The following is a 19,997-nucleotide window of genomic DNA, read 5'->3' on the forward strand; positions in this document are numbered from 1 at the left end:
ACTAGGTAGCTCTAACATATAATTATATAGCGTAATATGCATCACTGTTTCTATTAGATAGCATAGTGTTGACTTTTAATTAATTAAATTTATCGATCTTATTAATTTAAAATATCATACCCCAGACTAGAACAGCAAAGCAACAGGCACAAAGTGGTAGGAGTGCTGTGACTTGGGGAGAACTGGGGGGGGGGGGGCGATTCTCCAACACATCACAGCCTAAAAAAATGTACAACTTGTGAAATGTTTGCCAAACTCTCTGGAACAGAACATGATATTGCCATGGGGGATGTCTTTGTGTGCACACGATGTAAGAAGTGTAAGGAAATCAGGCGACAACTCAGCATTGTTGTAGACCTATATGAGAGCTTGAAGGACAGGGTGGATGCCCTCAAAGGATATAAATTGAGGGGCCCATCAAGCTCTGCAACCCAATTGAAGAGCCCACATCAACACCAGAGCTTGCACTTGGTCATCGCACGACACAGCGGCAACCCCCAGGGCAGAATGCGCTGGTCCCACAGGAACTTGTAGTTGTTGGTGACACTACTGTCAGGGAAAATGAGGAACATACTTTGTAAAAAGGAACAGGAACAGGGTATGTCTGCCAGGGACAAAGGTTGATGACGTAGAGCGGATATCATCTTTTAAGGGCACAAAAGGTGATATAGTTGTACACGTTGGCACAAATGATTAAGAGTAGGAGACCGGCAGAATTACTTAACAAGTACAGGTCACTGGTGAACAAAAGCCTTGAATTAGGGTTGAATTTGAAAGTGTCTGCAATTCTGCCCAGACACGATAGGAGGGAGTATATGATGAGAGCCTTGTCTATCAATTTGGCCCTGGAAAGATTGTGCAAGGCCCAAGGGGTAGAATTTTTTTCAGCCTGGTCTGTACTTGTTAACAGGAGAGACTGCTTCTACAGGGATGGGATACACTTAAATAAAAAGGGTGCAAGAAGAATATTTGCTGATGCTATCGAGGCAGTGTTAGGTGGGTCGGAAAACTGCTAGCTTCGGGGGATACAAGGACTAATAGTTTAACAGTAGCCACAGGCAGAGGTGAAGGTGATTCTTGCACAACTTCTATTAGAATAAGTAGCAACCTGGAGCAAGAGGTGTTGGGGGTTTCAGGGACGGATGGCAGTCATCGTGAAATAGGTGGGTATATTGGATGTGTTAGGGTGAATAGGAATAGGTGCATGTATGCTTGCATGTATACCAATGCTAGAAGTATAATAAATAAATTTGATGAATTTGAAGTGTTGGTCAAGACATCAAAGGCAGATATTGTTGGGATAGCAGAGATGTGGTGTCACCCAGATATAAGGAATGCAGAACTGGAATTTGGGGAGTACAATGTGTACAGAAAGGATAGACAGGATAGGAAGGGAGGAGGTGTCATGCTGTTAATTAAGAAAAACATAAAATGAAAAGAAGTGCATCCAGTTGATATAGATGAACAGTGCACTGTTGAGTCAGTTTGGTGTGACATAAGCACTGTGAAAGCAAAAATAAGAGTGGGAGTGTGTAATAGGCCTAATGACTCGAATGAGTACAGTGAACAATTGTACAGAGAAATAGAGTGGGCTAATAAATCAGAATGTCTTATAATGGGGGATTTTAACTTCCTAGATATTGACTGGAACTTGTGGGTTGGTCACTGACACACTAGTCAGACTTTTGTGGATTTATTGGATGATTGTTTTCTGCAGCAGCATGTTCGTGAGGCAACCAGAAAGGGTAATACTCTTGATCTGATTATCAGCAATGATCATTCGTGTATTAAGAATTTGCAGATAAAGGAACCATCAGGTGGCAGTGATCACAGTGTACTGATGTGGGATTTACTTAAAGATTTAATTACCATCAGGGGTAAAGGAAAGGGTTTTTGCTTCCGTAAAGGTGAGTACAGTGGTCTCAGACAGTTTTTAAATTCTGTACAGTGGGATCAACTGACGATGTTGCCAACAGTAAATTCTAAGTTGGAAGCATTCAAGGAATTAATCGTGGATGCTACTAAAAGTTTCATACCTATTAAGAAATATTGTTCAAGGTTTAGGCCTAAATGGTTAACAAATGAACTAATGAGACTCGTAACAGAGAAGAAAAATGCATGGGATGCATATAAATTATCAAGCTACTCATAAGCCTATGGCAGATATAAGCAAGTCTGTAATCATGTCACAAAGGAGGTTAGGCAGGTGAAGGCAAATTACGAGAAACCTTGGCAAAAGATGCTAAGAAAAACAGCAAGGATTTCTTTACTTATATAAACTCTAAAAGGAAGGATGAATCTGATTGGTCCACTTGACATCAATGGTTCGACTGTTGATGATCCTGCTCAGATAGCAAACAAACTGAATGAGTATTTTGCATCTACATTCACACATGAGGAATTATTAAGGTTTGAAAATGGCAGAAGGTTATCAAATTGTAACAGGGAACTTAATGGTTTTGTAATAACTGTAAGCAAAGTGGAGGAGAAATTGTTGAAGTTAAACATAAGAAAAGCACCTGGGGTGGATGGGATCTATCCAGTTATATTAAAGGAGGCGGCAAAGCAACTAAGGAAACCCTTAGCCATAATTATGAGAGCATCCTTGGACTCAGGGGATGTTCCTATGGACTGGAGATGTGCAAATGTATCCCCAATTCACAAAGGGGGATCGAAGGGTGACACGAGTAATTACAGACCAGTTAGTTTAACTTCTGTTCCAGGTAAAATAATGGAGTCACTGGTATAAAGATGCATTGCAGGATCATCTAGACAAGACTGCAGCAATAATTCAGACACAGCATGGGTTTGTTAAGGGAAAGTCTTGTCTGATAAATTTGATTGGTTATTATGATGTGGTTACAAAGGAACTGGATGCAAAAAATAATTTTCCTATCATATATTTGGATTTCAGGAAAGCTTTTGACACTGTTGCGCATGGAAGACTATTGTACAAATTGGAGCAGAATGGTATTAAGGGTAAGTTGCTAAAATGGATAAAAGGATGGTTAAGTGGGAAAAGACAGAGGGTGGTAATCAATGGGTGCTGCTCTTCGTGGACTAATGTTATTAGTGGAGTCCCACAGGGTTCGGTGTTGGGTCCACTGTTGTTTTGTATATTTATCAATGATATTGATGAAGGTATATCAGGCTTAATGTCAAAGTTTGCAGATGATACAAAGGTTGGCAGGGTTGTTAATGACAGTAATGGCAGTGTGCTACTGCAACAGGATCTAGATGATTTGGGCAGATGGGCTAAGAAGTGGCAACTGAAGTTTAACCTTGACAAATGCAAAGTACTGCATATGGGTAGAAGTAACCCAAGAGAAAAGTATCAACTGTGTGGTACTACACTTAAGGTGGTAGAAAATGAAAAAGACCTGGGAGTAATTGTGCAGTCAGATATGTTTTCTGAGCAATGCAGACAAGCTACCAGGGCAGATCATGGGGTTTTGTCAATGATATATAGGAGTTTTGCTAGCAGGGAAAAGGAGGTGATTGTCCCTCTGTATAAGGCAATGGTCAGGCCACGCCTTGAGTACTGCGTACAGGTTTGGAGGCCTCATTTTAGGAAGGATGTAGATTTGCTTGAGCGTGTACAGAGAAGGGCAACAAGATTGGTGAGGGGAATGAAGGGATCCTCTTACCAAGAGAGGCTTAAGTTCTGCAAATTGCAGTGGCTGGAGACTAGGCACCTTCGCGGTGATCTGATTGAGGTGTATAAGGCCTTGAATGGGTTGAGCACACTGAATTCTGATGGGATCCTTCCACTTGTTCAGATTATGAACCTAAGGGGGCATAAATTCAAATTAAGAAAAGACAGATATAGAATAGATGTGCGGAAATTTGCATTAACCAGCGGGTGGTTAATTGCTGGAACAAACTTCCATCTGTCGTTGTGGAAGTTGATAGGTTGAATAAATTTAAGGAGAAACTGGACAGGAATTTGGAGGGAATGGTGTGATTTTTTTTTTTTTTTGGCTGATGCTGCATAAGCTCATACACTTGCTTTCTTGCATTGCATGCCACTACTACTACTACTAATAATAATATTGATGTTGATGTTTGGTTATAAGGACTAATGGAAAAGAAGTAAGTCATAGATAGTACAGGATACTATTTTACAAAAGTTGTATATCTGACTTCTTTTTTCTTGACTCTTCCAGTTTTATTTGATTTAATTTAGTTTATTTGGTTTAATTAGGTATCAACCCTTCCAGAGAACGTGCACTAGAAGAAGTGCGTGAAGTGTTCACTCCAGAATTGGCCTATCTGTCTTACATTCCATTTTGCAAACTTGCTGGAGGGTAAGTATTGTCACCATAAGTAAGAAAGAAGTAGAAATACAAGCATATGTATCAGATAAAGTTTTGGATGAGGCTAATAACATTAATAAAAGCACTACAAAAGAAGGATTTCGAAAAAGCCAAATTGGCTCAAGCTGTGATAGGAGTAATTGTAATAGGAGTTATGAAAACCAATGAAAAGAAAAAAGTTGTTGATTTACTGCAAAATAAATTGAAGTAAAGGGAGTGTAATTTTTACTACTTCACTAAAAAACAAAAATTGACTAAAGAATTGAATTATTTGTTGTGTATTTTTTATGTATATAAATGAACTGCTTTATCTTATTATATTAATTAACATTAAAAAGAACATGGCCAATCCCCATCCAAGAAAAATTCAACTTTCACATGAATTATTATTGTGATGTGAAAATCATCATACTCTCAGCTAAAAAAGTTGAATTCTGCCAGGCTTTTGAAAGGGTTTTATTTGGGGGAAGAAAAGAAAGTTTCTCTCTCTCTCTCTCTCTCTCTCTCTCTCTCTCTCTCTCTCTCTCTCTCTCTCTCTCTCTCTCTCTCTCTTCCACCCTCCCTCCCCTTCCTCCCTCTAAATTTTGGTTTAGAAACATTTGGGATTCCTGAATAGAGACTTTTTGAACTGCATGCTTTTAACTGTCACCAAAAATTACCTTGGAAAACATTGAGTTAGAACAGTGTGAACTGATTTTTTTTTTTTTTTTTTTTTTTCACCCAGTGAAGTTTAGGGAAGGGGTTGGCTAAATAACCTCACAGGACCAACAATAGGTTAACAGGTTTCATTGTATAAGGTCCAAAAGTAAAAGAGTAATTTAAAAAAAAAATAATAATAATAATAACAGTTTTAACACTGTTTGTTGTAACAAAATTTTAATTCTGCTGCTTAGAAACAATTTTTTTCATTATATTTTCATCCTTCCTTCATTTTAAATGAAGTAAGGATTTCTTTCTTTTTATGCTAATTATATAATCTTCAGCAATTGAATTAATTTTCAGTATCTTTACCTAGTCTAATTGATACGTCATAGTTGCATCAAGTACTATTTTATGTGAAAATCATCACAATACATCAGTTAGCAATATTTGTTCATTCCATTTTGCAGCATTCTATAACTTTACCATCTTTGCATGTCACATTGGAACTACTATATTTCACAATTTGTTGGCATCCAAGTAAAAACAAAGTCATTGACATTTGTTTAACAGCATGAAGACATCCAGTGGTTAGCATGCTGCATATGCCATGACAGGTATGAATGTGTGATAAGTTGTAGGAAATTTGGTCTGCTTTTTGTCTACATAAAATAAATGAAACAAATAACTGTTCATTAAAAAAAATTAAATCAGTCCTGGAACTAATATTTTCTGTTCTTAATCAGATAGAACAATTCTTGAAAATATTTTCTGGTTTTCCTCAAATTAAGCATCTTGCAGCTGATGAATATATCTGCTCAGACTGGCTGACCTTAACCACAGTTTTTCAGTGATACAAAGCAGTGATTCATGCTTTGCAAAGATTTAAAAATAAACTGTAGAATTTTTTGACCCTTCCATTTTTTAAATTTACCTCTAGATAGAGATTTGATGGTCTTCTGCTTCTTCTCATAACTGGCTGTAAGTATGAAAATAAGGTACAACTTTTCATTTAACGTGCTTTTGCACTTTGCATTTCTGTTAGTATGTTTTTTTTATGGGAACCATTTTCATATAATATTAAATTTTCCCATTGTTAGATACTTTTGTATATTTGACATTGAACTATTTCCTTTGGATTATTGTACAGTATGTATTCTGTTCTCGTTTACTTTTCACTCTCATTGCTTACTTGCTCTCAGAACCTTGACCGTCTTCAAGGATATGTAGGTATGATTATTAGAATCTCTCTCTCTCTCTCAAATATATTACATATTTTTAAAAAATTCATTATAAATTATAATGTGTGATGCAATCCCCACTTTTTATATTATATTTTATATGAAAATGGTGCTTTTACTTTGCACAGTTACTTTTCAGGATTGCACATCAGTGAGAAATTACTGAAAGTTATTTTCAAATTAAAGAAATTACTTCTTGTTATCCAAAAATTAATTAGTGAATTAAGTGATTTTATTTTCTGTAGTATCTACATGGAACAAACACTGAAGAATGATGAATTGATTCGACAACTGTGTGTTATGCATGATGTTCGCTTAGCACAGCTCACACCAGAAAAACAAGACAATCCCAATGATGGGTCTGATAATTCTATGAGTGGATCATTTATAAAAGCTCACTGCAGAGTACCTTCAATGGGTATGTGTAAATTCTAGCAGAAAGTATTTCATATAATTACCTATTAAAATTTAGTCAAGTAGATAATTCCACTGACCAATTCTAATCATAACAAGAATTACCAAACATTTTTATTGTCACAAATAAAATAAAATTAAAGAAAAAAAAGTGATAGTGAAATTTGAAATGAAACATAAAATAGCAATGCAACGCAATTATTTTCGAAAAAAGTTTAGCATTAGCATTAGTAGAGGCATACAATGCAAGAAAGCAAGCTTATGTAGCATCAGCCAAAAAAAATAAAAAATAAATAAATAAAAAATACTAGATAATGCATGATTGCATTGATAATTTTTTTAAATAAAAACAGAATGAAGCCAAGAAGGAATGGGGGAGGGTAGAAAACACTGCAGATATACCATAAATCATTCATTCAGCCTAGAAAGATTTGATTAATTGGATAACAAGTACTTTTCAGCTTTATCATACTTCCATTGTAAGTACAGAAAGGTTGTGGCCATCTGCTAAAACATGGCAAAAACTTTGCACACTCAAATATAACTAGTAGCCCTTTCAAGTCTAGCCATATATGAAATGCACAATGTACAGGTGCCAATTGAAGATGTGTAATCTTTTGCGACTAATTTAATTAGAAACCTTCAGAAAAAAATAGATGGCCAATGGAGTAGTACTTTTGGAATTTAGATAATGCATAATGCTAGATTTGTACCACAAAATTTGTAAATCAGTTTAGGTGGATATTTAAAATTTGAAGGAGAATTTTTTTTTATTACTGGCTTATTAACACAGGGATTCGAAACAGCTATGGTGACATCATCATTTGTCGGGATAATTGATTGCTATAGATTTGCAAGACTGTTGCTAGTGGTAGGTGCTGCAAAATTAATTTAATCAGTACTCATCATCATCATGTCTAAAGGAAAGTATCAAGTTTTGTGCTGCACATTGTTATAAAGTTTTTGTCAAACAAAAATGCAAAATATTTTTGAATTTTTACCAGACCTGTCAGTGAATGTCTATTACAATCACAGTTTTGCTTCGAAGCCTTCAGTGAAGGTGGAAAAAATATGACAAACAAGTTTCATGTTGATGTGGCAAGTTAATGACTAGTGTTTTGTGATAAAAAGTATAATCTTCATTGGTTTATTTTATTTTATTATTATTTTTATTTTCATGGAGCAGAAGACTGTTAATGTGGATTACTGTTGCAAGTTATTGAAGGAATGGTATAACAGTAATACTGTTGTAATATATAGGCAGACAGTCCAAAATAATGTTTCCACCAAGATGTTACCAGGCCTCACAAAGCCACAGGAACAATTAATAGTTTGAGAAATCTGAAATAAGTGGTACATCCCCCCCCCCTCCACCATAGTTTGCACCTAACACCTTCTGATTATCATGTGTCCAGACTTTTAAAAAGTTCTTAGGCAGTGAAAATTTTTCCAGTAATGAGGAAGTTATTGAAGCTGTGTACTTCAGACAGTTGGCAGAAGTGCCTAGATAAAGAAGGCAATCTTTCAAGAAGTAAACAACTAATTATTCTTGATACTTAGTGCAAAAAATTTTTAAAAAAATTCTCATTTGTACTTGAACTACCTTCATGGAAAGAGTATTTCAGATATGTCCATATTAACAATATTGCATATCTCCTTTAATTCCATTTAAACTTAAAACTAAGAATTAGTCGTAGGGATTATAAGAATTACATAATTTACATAATAAGTTATTTTGATGCTCATCATGAAAACATTATATTTGCAGGACAAGATGACAGTTTTGTCAGTGGGGAATTTGGAAAAAATGTAGCCGTTGTTGGAAATCGTATTGATGTTCACCTTGGAGAAGAGAGTCACCTAGTAACAGCTGGAGAAAACCCTGTTCCTAATATTCAAGGTTCAGACACATTAAAGTCAGCAGAAGTACCAAAATATGATATCAGTGCACTGAAAAGGTAAAGAGTTTAGTTATAATTTATGGAATAGTGTTTTTTAGTATTACATATTGCATCACAGAAATATTGACAAAATAGCCTGCTTCTAGTTATGGCTGGAGTGCTATTTTATTATTATATAAAAGCTTATACAGCATCCGCCAAAAAAAAAAACTGCTCACTTCATCTGTCCCATCTAATAATATGTTTAATTCTTCCTTAAATTCATTCAAATTACTCTCTTCCATGACACCAGATAGTAGTTTGTTTTAACAATCACTCTCTGGATAAAAGCAAATTTTCACACATCTGTCCTACAGCCATCCTTTTTCAATTTGAGTTTATATCCCCCTTGTGCATGTTTTCTAAGAAGGAGTTATAATACCATCATCATTAAGATATTCAATCCATTTAAAGCCTTAAACACTTCAATCAAGTCTCCTCACAAGTTCCTAGTTTCCAAGCACTGCAGTTTTCAGAACTGGTCTTTGTCATAAGAGCCTTTATGTTCTTAACTAATGTGATTGCTCTTCTCACACCTGTTCCAAGAGATCTGTCGTTCTTAAAATGAGGCTTCCAGACTTATATGCAGTACTCAAGATATGGCCTGATCATTATCTTATATAATATGATAATCACCTCTTTGTCCCTGTGCTAGAAAAGTGCTGTTGAGGTTCAAAGAGAATTTACACATCTACAAGAATATGGTGCATCAGATTCATAGAGGTATGCAGGTAACCAAGATATTCAATAGACAAGAATTGCAGCACCTCAAACTGGAATGAGAATTTAACTATTACTTAAGGCATTGTTTCCCAAAGTGTAGTATATGTACCCTTAAGGGTACGTGAAAGAGTTTTAAAGTTACACGGCAAATTTTTTTATTTTACTTTATCATAATTTTTTTTAACTGCAGAAAATGATTCAATAAAATTTAGTTCAGCAGGTTCCACTTATAGAAATCACTGGTTAATTGAATCAACCCGCTTTATTGAATCAAAACTTGTAAATTATAAAAGATGCTAGAACTATATAATCCATGATTTTTTGGGTTCCCCCCTCACCATCTAATTTTAATGGACTACACTCTTAAGTGATCTAGTATATATGTATTAGCTGTGTGTGTGTGTGTGTGTGTGTGTGTGTGTGTGTGTGTGTGTGTGTGTGTGTGTGTGTGTTGGTAGTTGTTGGCGCATCGGCTTCTGTGGCCATAATGCACCTCCCAAGGTTTTTGCAGTACTTTGATCCAAGCCCGAGGCGGGATTCGAACCCGCGACCTTTGGGTTGCCAGGCAGGCTAGCCTGGTCGGGTGTGTGTGTGTGTGTGTGTGTGTGTGTGTGTGTGTGTGTGTGTGTGTGTGTGTGTGTGTGTGTGTGTGTGTGTGTGTGTAAGTTTGCAGACAATACAAAGGTTGGCAGGGTTGTTAATGACACTAATAATAGTATGCTACTGCAATAGGATCTAAAAAAGTTGAACAGATGGGCTGAGAGGTGGCAATTGAAATTTAACATTGACAAATGTAAAGTACTGCATATGGGTAGCAATAACCCCATAGTAATGTATCAACTGTGTGGTACTACACTCAGGGTGGTAGAGAATGAAAAGGACCTGGGGGTAATTGTGCAGTCAGATCTGAAATTTTTTGAGCAGTGCAGGCGGTCTGCAAGAGTAGCTCATGGTGTCTTGTCAATGATATACAGGAATTTCTCTAGCAGGGTTAAGGAGGTGATTATCCCCTTGTATAAGGTAATGGTCAGGCTGACAGTCTTGTACTCACCTGACCATTGCCTTGTATAAGGCAATGGTCAGCTGAGTACTGTATACAGATCTGGTGGCTCATTTTAGGAAGGATGTAGAACTGCTGGAATGAGTACAGAGAAGGGCAACAAAGGGTTGCTCTTATGAAGAAAGCCTTAAGTTTTGCAAATTACAGTGTCTGGAGACTAGGCCCCTGCAAGGTGATCCGATTGAGTTGTATAAGACCTTGAATGGTTTGAGGAAGTTCAATGCTGATGGGATTCTTCCTCTTACCCAGATTAATCACTTGAGGGGGCATAAATTCAAATTAAGGAAACACAGTTGTACAGTAGGTGTGCAGAAATTTGCCTTTAGCCAGTGGGTGATTGATTGCTGGAACAAACTTCCATCTGTCATTGTAGAAGTTGACATCTTAAATAAATTCAAGGCAGAACTAGACAAACATTTTGAGCAAATGAATGGGTGAAATGGGAAGGGTGTTTTTTTTTTTTTTTTTTTTTTTACTGTGCTGTATAAGCTTGCTTTCTTGCATCATATGCCTCTGCTAATGCTATAACTATGCTGTCATGTCCTGTCAGAATGTTTGTTGAAGTTTATTATTATTTCTATATAATAGTACATATTTATAACTTTTATTATAATTAATAAATGAATACCATATATTGTACTGTATTTTCTCTAGTCCAGATAAAATAGTATTATTAAAACTACCCTCAAATTATCTTGGCCCGAGGAAGGGTACACGATTGTTGTAAGTTTGAGAAACACTGACCTAAGGTATGTATATCTGTAATTTCAGGATTGCCCAAGAGTCAGGCATCTTAAAGATGGGGTGGCACATACTGAAGCCAAAAGAAAAGAACAGTACAGTAAACCCCCGCTATTCGTGGGGGTTACATTCCTGAAAAATGCCGCGAATACTGAGTTATGGCTCCCTTAGTAATAAAAGGGTTCCGTTCCAAAGTATGAAATATATAAGAAAAATTAGTCTAAAATTTTGTCTATGTATGTATTATATGTACCTTCATAATATGACTATGTACGTAGACAGTACATAGTGAAATAACAGCATAAGGCATCAAAATGAAAATAAGAAACAATTTAATATTAAATGTAATATTTATTAGAAATGTCAAACAAATCTTTCAAACCAGTGCCTTTGCTATAGCTAAAAAACTTATCCTGCCGGTGCTATCACCAGTTTCGCTAAAGTGTTGATAAAGCTGTAGTGTTTTGTGTTTTCACGAATGATGAGTGAACTTAACGGAATTTTATTTTGAGTTCGGTCTTCTATCCACGGATTTAAAGCCTTTTTCATTTTTTCTAATTTAACATCATGAGTTACAGAGCAAATATTTGCTCTGTAAAAGCAGTTAGTGCATTTTCATGGACACTGTGGCGGATTTTTCTTCCGATTTCTTGATCAATCATACCGTTGACTCATTGATTTTATAATGTTTTGCCACTGACGAGACACTTTCTTCAATAGAAATTGAGTAAAAGAAGGTTTATTTGCTAATGTACATTAGCGAGTAAACCTTCTTTGATCTTTTCACAATTCCCTTGTTATTCGTAGCCATATTTTTGTAGGGGTTAGAAAACAACTTGTCCACAATAAAGTCACTTTCTTTTAACCGTTAACACACTGCAAAACGGTAGATTTTTCACTTTTGTAAGCATATCAATTTATAAATTAATAAATTTATTCAATTTATAAGCATTTAAAAGCAAACGACGAAACCTTCCATGATAAGCGCATAACACATAACTGAACAAGGATTAGCGGGAAATATCCACGCCCGCGATTTTGTCACCCCTCTCCCCCCACCCACTGAGCGCTGTTTTGATGGGGAAAGATGATTTTAGCCAACCCATGTTTTTTTATGGCGGAAAATGTTCACAGCGCTTTAAAATTCACATTTTTTAAGGTTTCATTTTATATTAAATCAATGACCGCAAAACCGCAAATACAGATACCGCGAATAGCGGGGATTTACTGTATTGTCATAAAACTGTTACGATAGTTTTTGTAATAACTGCTGTAAAATAAAAGTATTTAAATTGTGGAATTTATTTATTGATGTGTTAATAAAGAGAATTCAGCAATGTTATTTGAAATGGTCAGTTCTTCAATTTACTGGGACACTCATTTCTTGTTTGGTATGTGCAATTTTCAGTGTAATACTGGATATTGCTCTATCCAGTGATTTCTTCAGACCCTCAATATTAGGAGATCTTTTTTTATCATGCTATATCAGCTGCAGTTCTGACCATAGCTTTTTATCAGGCTAACAAAGAATATTATATGTATATGCGTAGTTGAGCAACAACAGAAAATAATTGTTAATTTCATTACTTATAACCATTGTGGTATATTTCTAAAGTTGAAAAAATAAATAAATAACAATGAAATGAGTGTCTGAAATACTTTTGGCATTACTGTGGAAAAGTTTTCCATATTGTCTTAGCATAAACTGAGTTTGTTCTCCTGCAATTACGGTTCTGTTTAACTTAACACTACAGCTTGGTCATAACAAAAAAAAAAATTGTTCAGTGTGTTTTTGATGTGAGGAAGCTCTGTGCGGCACATGTACTTATTACTAATTACTAATTGTGATTGGACTTCTCCAAGGTCGATGTTCAAGAAGTCATCCAGGACATACTTCCAGAGCAGGGCCATAGAACGGAATCCTGTGGGCAGCCTCGGTATATATGTCTTGAAACATGACTGTAGGGGGTCTTCACCATGATGTTTCTATCTAAAAGATAACTACTGATGCTGTTATATAGGTTCTCTGATATAGGTTGGCTCATCTGAGTCGACCCAGGACACTTGGCCACCATAATGTGGGTACTGTTAATGGTAACAAGATTAAAGATTCTCCCACATTTAAATATAATGGAACACATGCTATCGATAATCGCCACCATGGAATCCAGCCATGATCGCGATTATTGTTAGTTTTTGCAAAGGGAAGGTAAAACTATATACATGATAGAAAAAAATAATTTTATTTTATAGAATTTTAGCCATGTCTGCATTTTTTATATTAATATTTTATACATAACAAAAGAATATGGTGTTTTACTAATAAATAAAAGTTTATTTTCTTTTATATAATCTTTATTGTTTAAAATTGTATAATAATATATGTATGCTTACGTCTTGCTTAAAAATAAACAGTAACAAAAAATTGTGCACGTGTTACAACTTTTTTCTTGTTATTTTCAAGGATCAGTACAACAGTTTTAGTCAAGCTCAAAACTATCTTATTTTGTACATGTTACCAAAAAAAACAGTTAAATTTTAATTTAGTTATAAATGAAATTCTATCTAACATATCAAAATAGTACAACCATGATCAGTATAAGTAACAGTATAACATTTATTATAACTTTAACTAAAATGCTCCTGTAGCATTTTAAATTGTAGTCAATTTCCAATCTGTGTACTATACTGACTAATTTGTTTCAATCTCTTTAAACAGGAGGATGGAAAACAGCCAAAGGCATCTGAAGGGAAACTGGCTGGTATACTGGGAACATGAAACTGGGCGCAGTGAAAAGGATTCACACTTCAATTTTAAACAAATTAGATTGCAGTCATTCATAGGTAAAACTTCTGTATACTTTTTTTGATTATGAATTTTGTGAACCTGTTTAACACTTATATAAGGGAAGTTTTCCAACATCTAGGATATAAATTCACAATTACTTAGTTGACTATGCATATAAATCCACCATGGGATTTTGTCATTGGGCTGAAAGATGCAACTGGTTTAAGCTGCACTTATGCTGCATTTAAGAACAACTTAAACCAGTTGTATTTTTAACAAGCTCTATGATAAAATCCAAAAGTGGATGTAGAAACGTAGCCCACCAAATAATTGGTGGCAAAATGAATGTATATTAGTAATTGAGAAACTTCTCTTATTTGGGATTCAATAAACTGAAGTAATTGAATACAAATAAAGTTTGTATGCATTACTCCATTCGATTGTCAATCGTGGAGACCATTCTGCTCCCAATGAAGACTGAGACAGAGTACTCAGCACTAAGGCTTGGGCTTACATTCAATTTAGAGATAAATTGCCAGTATCCGTGGGTCTGCATAAGTTTCCAGCATCTTTTTAAATTGGATCTGGTATCACCTGGAAAGGTGAATCCACTATACATTTAAAAATCTGAGAGACTGCCAGGATAGTTATTTTGAAGGTACTGGTTTCTCTTCAGCTGGCAGGTGGCCTGTATTTAGTGAAGCCGTGCCAAATAAATGAAACAGCCAAGCAGTATAATGGAAGTTAAAGCTTCCATTTAAACACATGATAATGATTATGTATGCCTTTTACCCTAGAAATGAGTTGCATTTGCTATACAATACAGTACAGTACTGTAGGATTGTGGTTGGATATTCCAGTGCAGCAGTTGAAATATCCCCTGCAATCTATTAGTAGTATTGTACTGCAACTCAGTTGTAGGGATTAAAAGCACACATGAATGGAAGTTAAAAATGGAAATTTTTTTTTTACTGAAAAAATTTTTTACTGCTTGTTGTAAACAGAAGTTTTACTGTTTACAACAAGCAGTAAAACTTCCATTTTACTGCTTGTTGTTTACTTAGACAAAATATATTATTCACTAATGGACACCACCATTGAGAAGCCAGTAGTTTCAAAACAGCTGTCCTATTATTTTTTTCCATTTGTAATTTTTAGTTTTATTAATAGTAAAGGCAGAATTAATTTTTTTCAGGGTCTCTGACTTTTGAGAGACACCTAATCAACTGCACAGACAAAACAGATGGATTCTTAGATAAAATTATCACCGAGGAGGACAATCTATAAATAAAATAGCAAATGACAGAGTAAAATTACCAGTGTCACTGAATGGCAAGATATTCTAATGACACAGGAGCAAAGGCACAGTGGTATTAGTAGAATTTATTATACAAAGGGTACTAGGAAAGTTTTGCAATATGACGCAACAATGAATCACAGGAAGCTGCTTGTTGCTGCATGTTGAGACATGTTCATAAGTGCATAGTAGCCGCCGCGCCAAGTCGATGGGCTCAGTTATTCATTAGTAGTGAGAGTGTAAAGTGCTTGCGATGGCATCGTGGTCACGAACTGAGATAAGGACAGTTTTGCGGTATAATTTCGTGCGTGGTTTAACCATAGACCAGTGCTTAGAAGAAATGACTCTTGCACTAGATGATGATTGTCCACATCGTACAACGATATTCAGGTGGTATAGAGAATTCCAAAGGGGAAATTTCACTCTGGAGGATTCTGAGAGGCCGGGAAGGCCACGAACGTCAGTTACGGAGGAAAACGTTACTGCTGTGAGGAAAATGCTTGACGGAAACAGGCGAGTGACCTACCAACAGATAGAGGATACTTTGGGCCTAAATGCACCAGCAATTCGTTCGATTCTGCAAGATCATTTGCACGTGAAGAAACTTTGTTCTCTCTGGGTGCCGCATCAACTGACTGAAGAGCAGATGACACGACGTGTGACTTGGTGCCGGGAGATGTTAAAAAAGTTTGATAAGGGACAATCTCGGTATGTGAACAACATCGTGACAGGTGACGAGACTTGGCTGTACTATTACGATCTGCCGACCAAGGCTCAAAACAAAGTTTGGGTCTTTGATGATGACGACACACCCGTAATTGTCAGAAAATCCCGATCTGTAAAGAAGAAAATGATAGCTGTATTTTTCAAATCGAGTGGAATTGTGGAACGTGTCGTTTTGGACACGCAGAAGACAGTCACAGCTAAGTGGTATACTGAACAATGCCTGCCTAAAGTCATTGGATCTATGAAGAACCTGCGGCCAAAGTCAAGAATGGACACCTGGTACCTCCATCACGAAAATGCTGCAGCTCACCGCGCCAAAGCCTGCACCGAATATTTGACCACGACAGGACTGAAACTTCTCGAGCACCCTCCCTACAGTTCAGACCTTGCTCCCTGCGACTTTGCACTGTTCCCGCATGTGAAAATGAAGCTAAAAGGGAGGCGGTTTTCCAGTGATGAGGACCTTCTACGGTCTTGGGACAACGAGTGTGCTTTACTCCCTAGTGAAACTTGGCAGAACTGGTTTAAAGATTGGTTTTGGAGGATGGAGAGGTGTATTGAATGTAGAGGAAATTACTTTGAAAAAATTAAATAAACAAAGCTGTATTGCAAAACTTTCCTAGTACCCTTTGTATATATATATATATATATATTTTTTTTTTTTTTTTTTTTTTTCACTTACAAAGGCATTGTCCACTTTGAATTCAGAAGATCTATTCAAAACAGACAGAAGAATAGGTCCAAGACAAGATGTATTTTGCTGCACAAAAATCAATGCATCTGTGCATATATACAGATCTGTTTTGGTTAAATAATTCTTTGCTAAACATGGATAAGAGCATTGAGGAAATTGATTTATTTGTTGATTTATGAAAGTTCATTTCAGTGATGTTGACAGAAAGCAGACTGGTGCAACAAAAGTCAGAAGATAGTGTTAAAAATTACTTTCTAGACTATTCCCAGTAACTTTAGAACTGTTGGAGGGGGTGTTGCCTCTCAGCAACACTGCTAGAAAGGAAGTGTACTAGCGTGAACAAATTAGAGCAGAGCATCACCGAAGTAGGTGATATGGCATCATTTTTGTTACATCTCACATTGTGAATGCCTTCACAATGAAAGTTCATTTGCCCTGATATTGCACTACCTCGAATAAGTAATGCTTTGCCAGTAGAGAAGACTAATGTTACTTATTTTTGAGGGGCACCTCTGTAGCCAGGTGGGAAGGAGCAGCAGTGCGTAGCACACACTTCTTGATTAGACCGGGGTTCGAGCCTGTCACCACCAAATACGGAGGATGCGGAAAGGTCAGGGAATGACCACCGCATATCCCGGAGCAATATGGCCTTAGTTAATGCTTCTAAAAACCAAATAACAAACAAACAAACAACTTATTTTCGGCAGATACCAACACCCAGGTGCCATTGTTGCGAAGCTTGTTTGCTTCTCATCGGTGGGTAGGTACCCCAGTGATACAATGAGTGACAATCCAGTTATGAAGTATAACTCCACGATATGAGAGATGCCAGATGGTGTGCAATAGTAAAGACTGAAAGGGGTTTAGGGCTGAAAGCCTCCACTACAGGAAATTTATTATATGAACAAGTTAGTTGACTTTCTTGTCTAGTAAATTTCCCATAGTCTGAGGCTTTCAGCCCTAAAACCCCTTTTAGTTTCCTCATACTTATTCAACTATTATCTGTACCTGTAGCCCAGACAATAGATAGGAAACTACATAACTGTATGTTCACTAAAGGTAGAGTGATAGTGAATATCCATTAAATTTTTCAACATATTGTTCCTTGACTGAGGGACAATGAGAAACATAAGTCCCTCAGTCAAGGAACAATGTGTTGAAAGATGTCGTGACAGCTTCCAGCTGAAACTTCAAATTTACCAACTATTGTCTCCACACTCTGACATTATTCACCTTTCACAATATCCCCTCCAATGTTTATATCAGTAATTGAAGTCAAGGATCAGTCACTTTGAGAATCATGACTAACATTTTTAAAATCTTCTTCACAAAAACATTTATACTACTTATGGTTCTTCATGACAGGGTTTCAATATTTGTCACTATTTGGAGAGGTCTGGGTAGGTTTGAGTCCTGTTGTGGACTGGAGGAATTTCTAAAAGCTTCTTTGATTGAGGCTGTAGTCAGCCAATCTCAAGCAGTAAAAAACAGGGCACCCTCTGTGAGCTATTCTGGGTGTTTCACCCTCCACAGTTAGCAAATTGACCCGTGTACAGATATAATACACAGTGATACAGTATGATCTAAGTTGCTGATGCACCTAACACCTTACAACAACATGCCACTTGACTGCTTTAATATTAGTGGTAGCTTCTAATTGATGCAAGGAATCATGCCTATACAGCATCAACCGAAAAAAAATCCATGTTACTTGTCCATCTCCTCTAATAATTTATCTAATACTTCCTTAAATTTATTCAAAGTAATCAATTACTCTGGCTAAATGCAAATTTTTGCACATCTATCCTGCAACTTCTCTTTTTCAGTTTAATGTCTCTTATATGTGTCATCTGAAAAAGAGTAAGGGGCTGTTGGCATTTAGTTTACTCGATCTATTTAAAGCTTTAAATGCTTCAATCAGGTCTCCTCACAGGTTTGTACTTTCCAGATGTTGTAATTTGCAGTAGTCTTTCTTGATAAATGTATCTGTTTTTACCCTTGACTAATCTTGTTGCATTTTTGCATGGTTGTTATGTGATGCAGCTTGGTTTGGTCTTAAATTCCACAGCTTGGCTAGAAGTAGCAAGCAGTATGCTTGTTCATGAAAAATTATGATCATTCTTTATTGAACAGCCCTTGTAATACTAAAAAGCCCATGAGCTGCCTTAGCAGCCTATCTACACTACTCAAAGAACACGTCAGACTGTATAGTTACCTGTAGGTATTTTATGCTTGCTGCCTAGAATGTGCTACTAGCAAAATGTTATTCTGAGATTACTGCTAACCATATATAGTACCTTGCATTTATCAATATTAAATCTCAGTTGCAACTTCTCATTCCATCTTCCTAATTTCTCTAGGTCTTGTTGCTGTAGTTTACCCTGATTCCTGTCAACCATCCTGCCAGCCCATGTAACATCAGCAAACACAAAAATTAAACTTGATGCGCCTTCATCAGTATTATTAATGAAAATTGAAAACAGTAAGAAGACCAGCACCGAAAACCCAGAGGAACTTCACTAATACATTAGTCCAAAAAGAGTGGTGCCCATTAATAACCACTCTCTGCCTTCTGCCACTCAGCTATTCCTTTATTCACAACAGTAATTTTCCTGTAATGCCACACTGCTTCAATTTGTACAGCAGTATTTCATGTGAAACAGTATCAAAATTTTTACTGAAATTTAAGTATATGATGTCAAAATTATTTCTTGCATCCAGTTCCATTGTTACATCTTGGAACAGGATCATCATAGTAACTAATCAGATTGATCGAACAAGTTTGCCCCTTAAAAAATGTGTGGTGTAATTGTCATATAACTGCATTCTTGTCAAAATAATCCTGCATTACTTCTTTAGCCATTGACTCCATTATAGGTCTGTAATTTCTCACTTCACCCTATCCCCTTTGTGAATAGGAGAGAGATTTCTACATCTCCAGTCTATAGGTACCTTCCCTGAATCCAAAGATGCTCTGATGATTATGACCAAAAGCCTAATTACCTCTTTTGCTGCTTTTTTCAATATAATTGGATAGATTCTGTCAGCTCCAGGCCCCTTATTCACTTTTAGCTTTAACAGTTTCTCTTCCACTTTCCTCTCAGTTATTGCAAAATCATTTGATTCCAGTTGATCATCATCAGCCATTTTCAATCCACTGCAGGATGAAGGCCTCTCCAGCAACTTTCCAGTTCCTTCTGTTTTGAGCACTGGCCATCCATTTACTACTCAAAAACTCATGAATTTCATCTATCCATCTCCGCCTTTGTCTTCCAGGTTTTCTTCTAGCTCCTCTTGGGTACCATTCTGTTATTTTCTTAGTCCATCTGTCATCATGTCTTCGAGCTATGTGTCCTGCCCAAGACCATTTTAGTTCTTTAGTTTTGATAAGAATGTCCTTTACTTGAGTTTGCTGCCT

The 19,997-nt window shown here is 36.3% G+C and overlaps 1 protein-coding gene across 1 annotated transcript in view; it reads left to right on the plus strand.

Annotated features, from left to right (window-relative positions):
- Window positions 1-19,997, plus strand: part of Wdr81 (WD repeat domain 81) — a 290,101-nt gene that overhangs the window by 211,139 nt on the left and 58,965 nt on the right. Inside the window, exons 20-23 of the mRNA XM_090376768.1 lie at window positions 4,205-4,307; window positions 6,442-6,614; window positions 8,379-8,568; window positions 13,794-13,918. Coding sequence (XP_090232894.1) covers window positions 4,205-4,307; window positions 6,442-6,614; window positions 8,379-8,568; window positions 13,794-13,918 — 591 coding nt within the window. The remainder of the gene's footprint in view (window positions 1-4,204; window positions 4,308-6,441; window positions 6,615-8,378; window positions 8,569-13,793; window positions 13,919-19,997) is intronic.

The sequence above is a fragment of the Mastigoproctus giganteus genome, chromosome 6, assembly GCF_048544385.1.
Source record: "Mastigoproctus giganteus isolate SK-2022 chromosome 6, ASM4854438v1, whole genome shotgun sequence".
NCBI lineage: Eukaryota > Metazoa > Arthropoda > Arachnida > Uropygi > Thelyphonidae > Mastigoproctus > Mastigoproctus giganteus.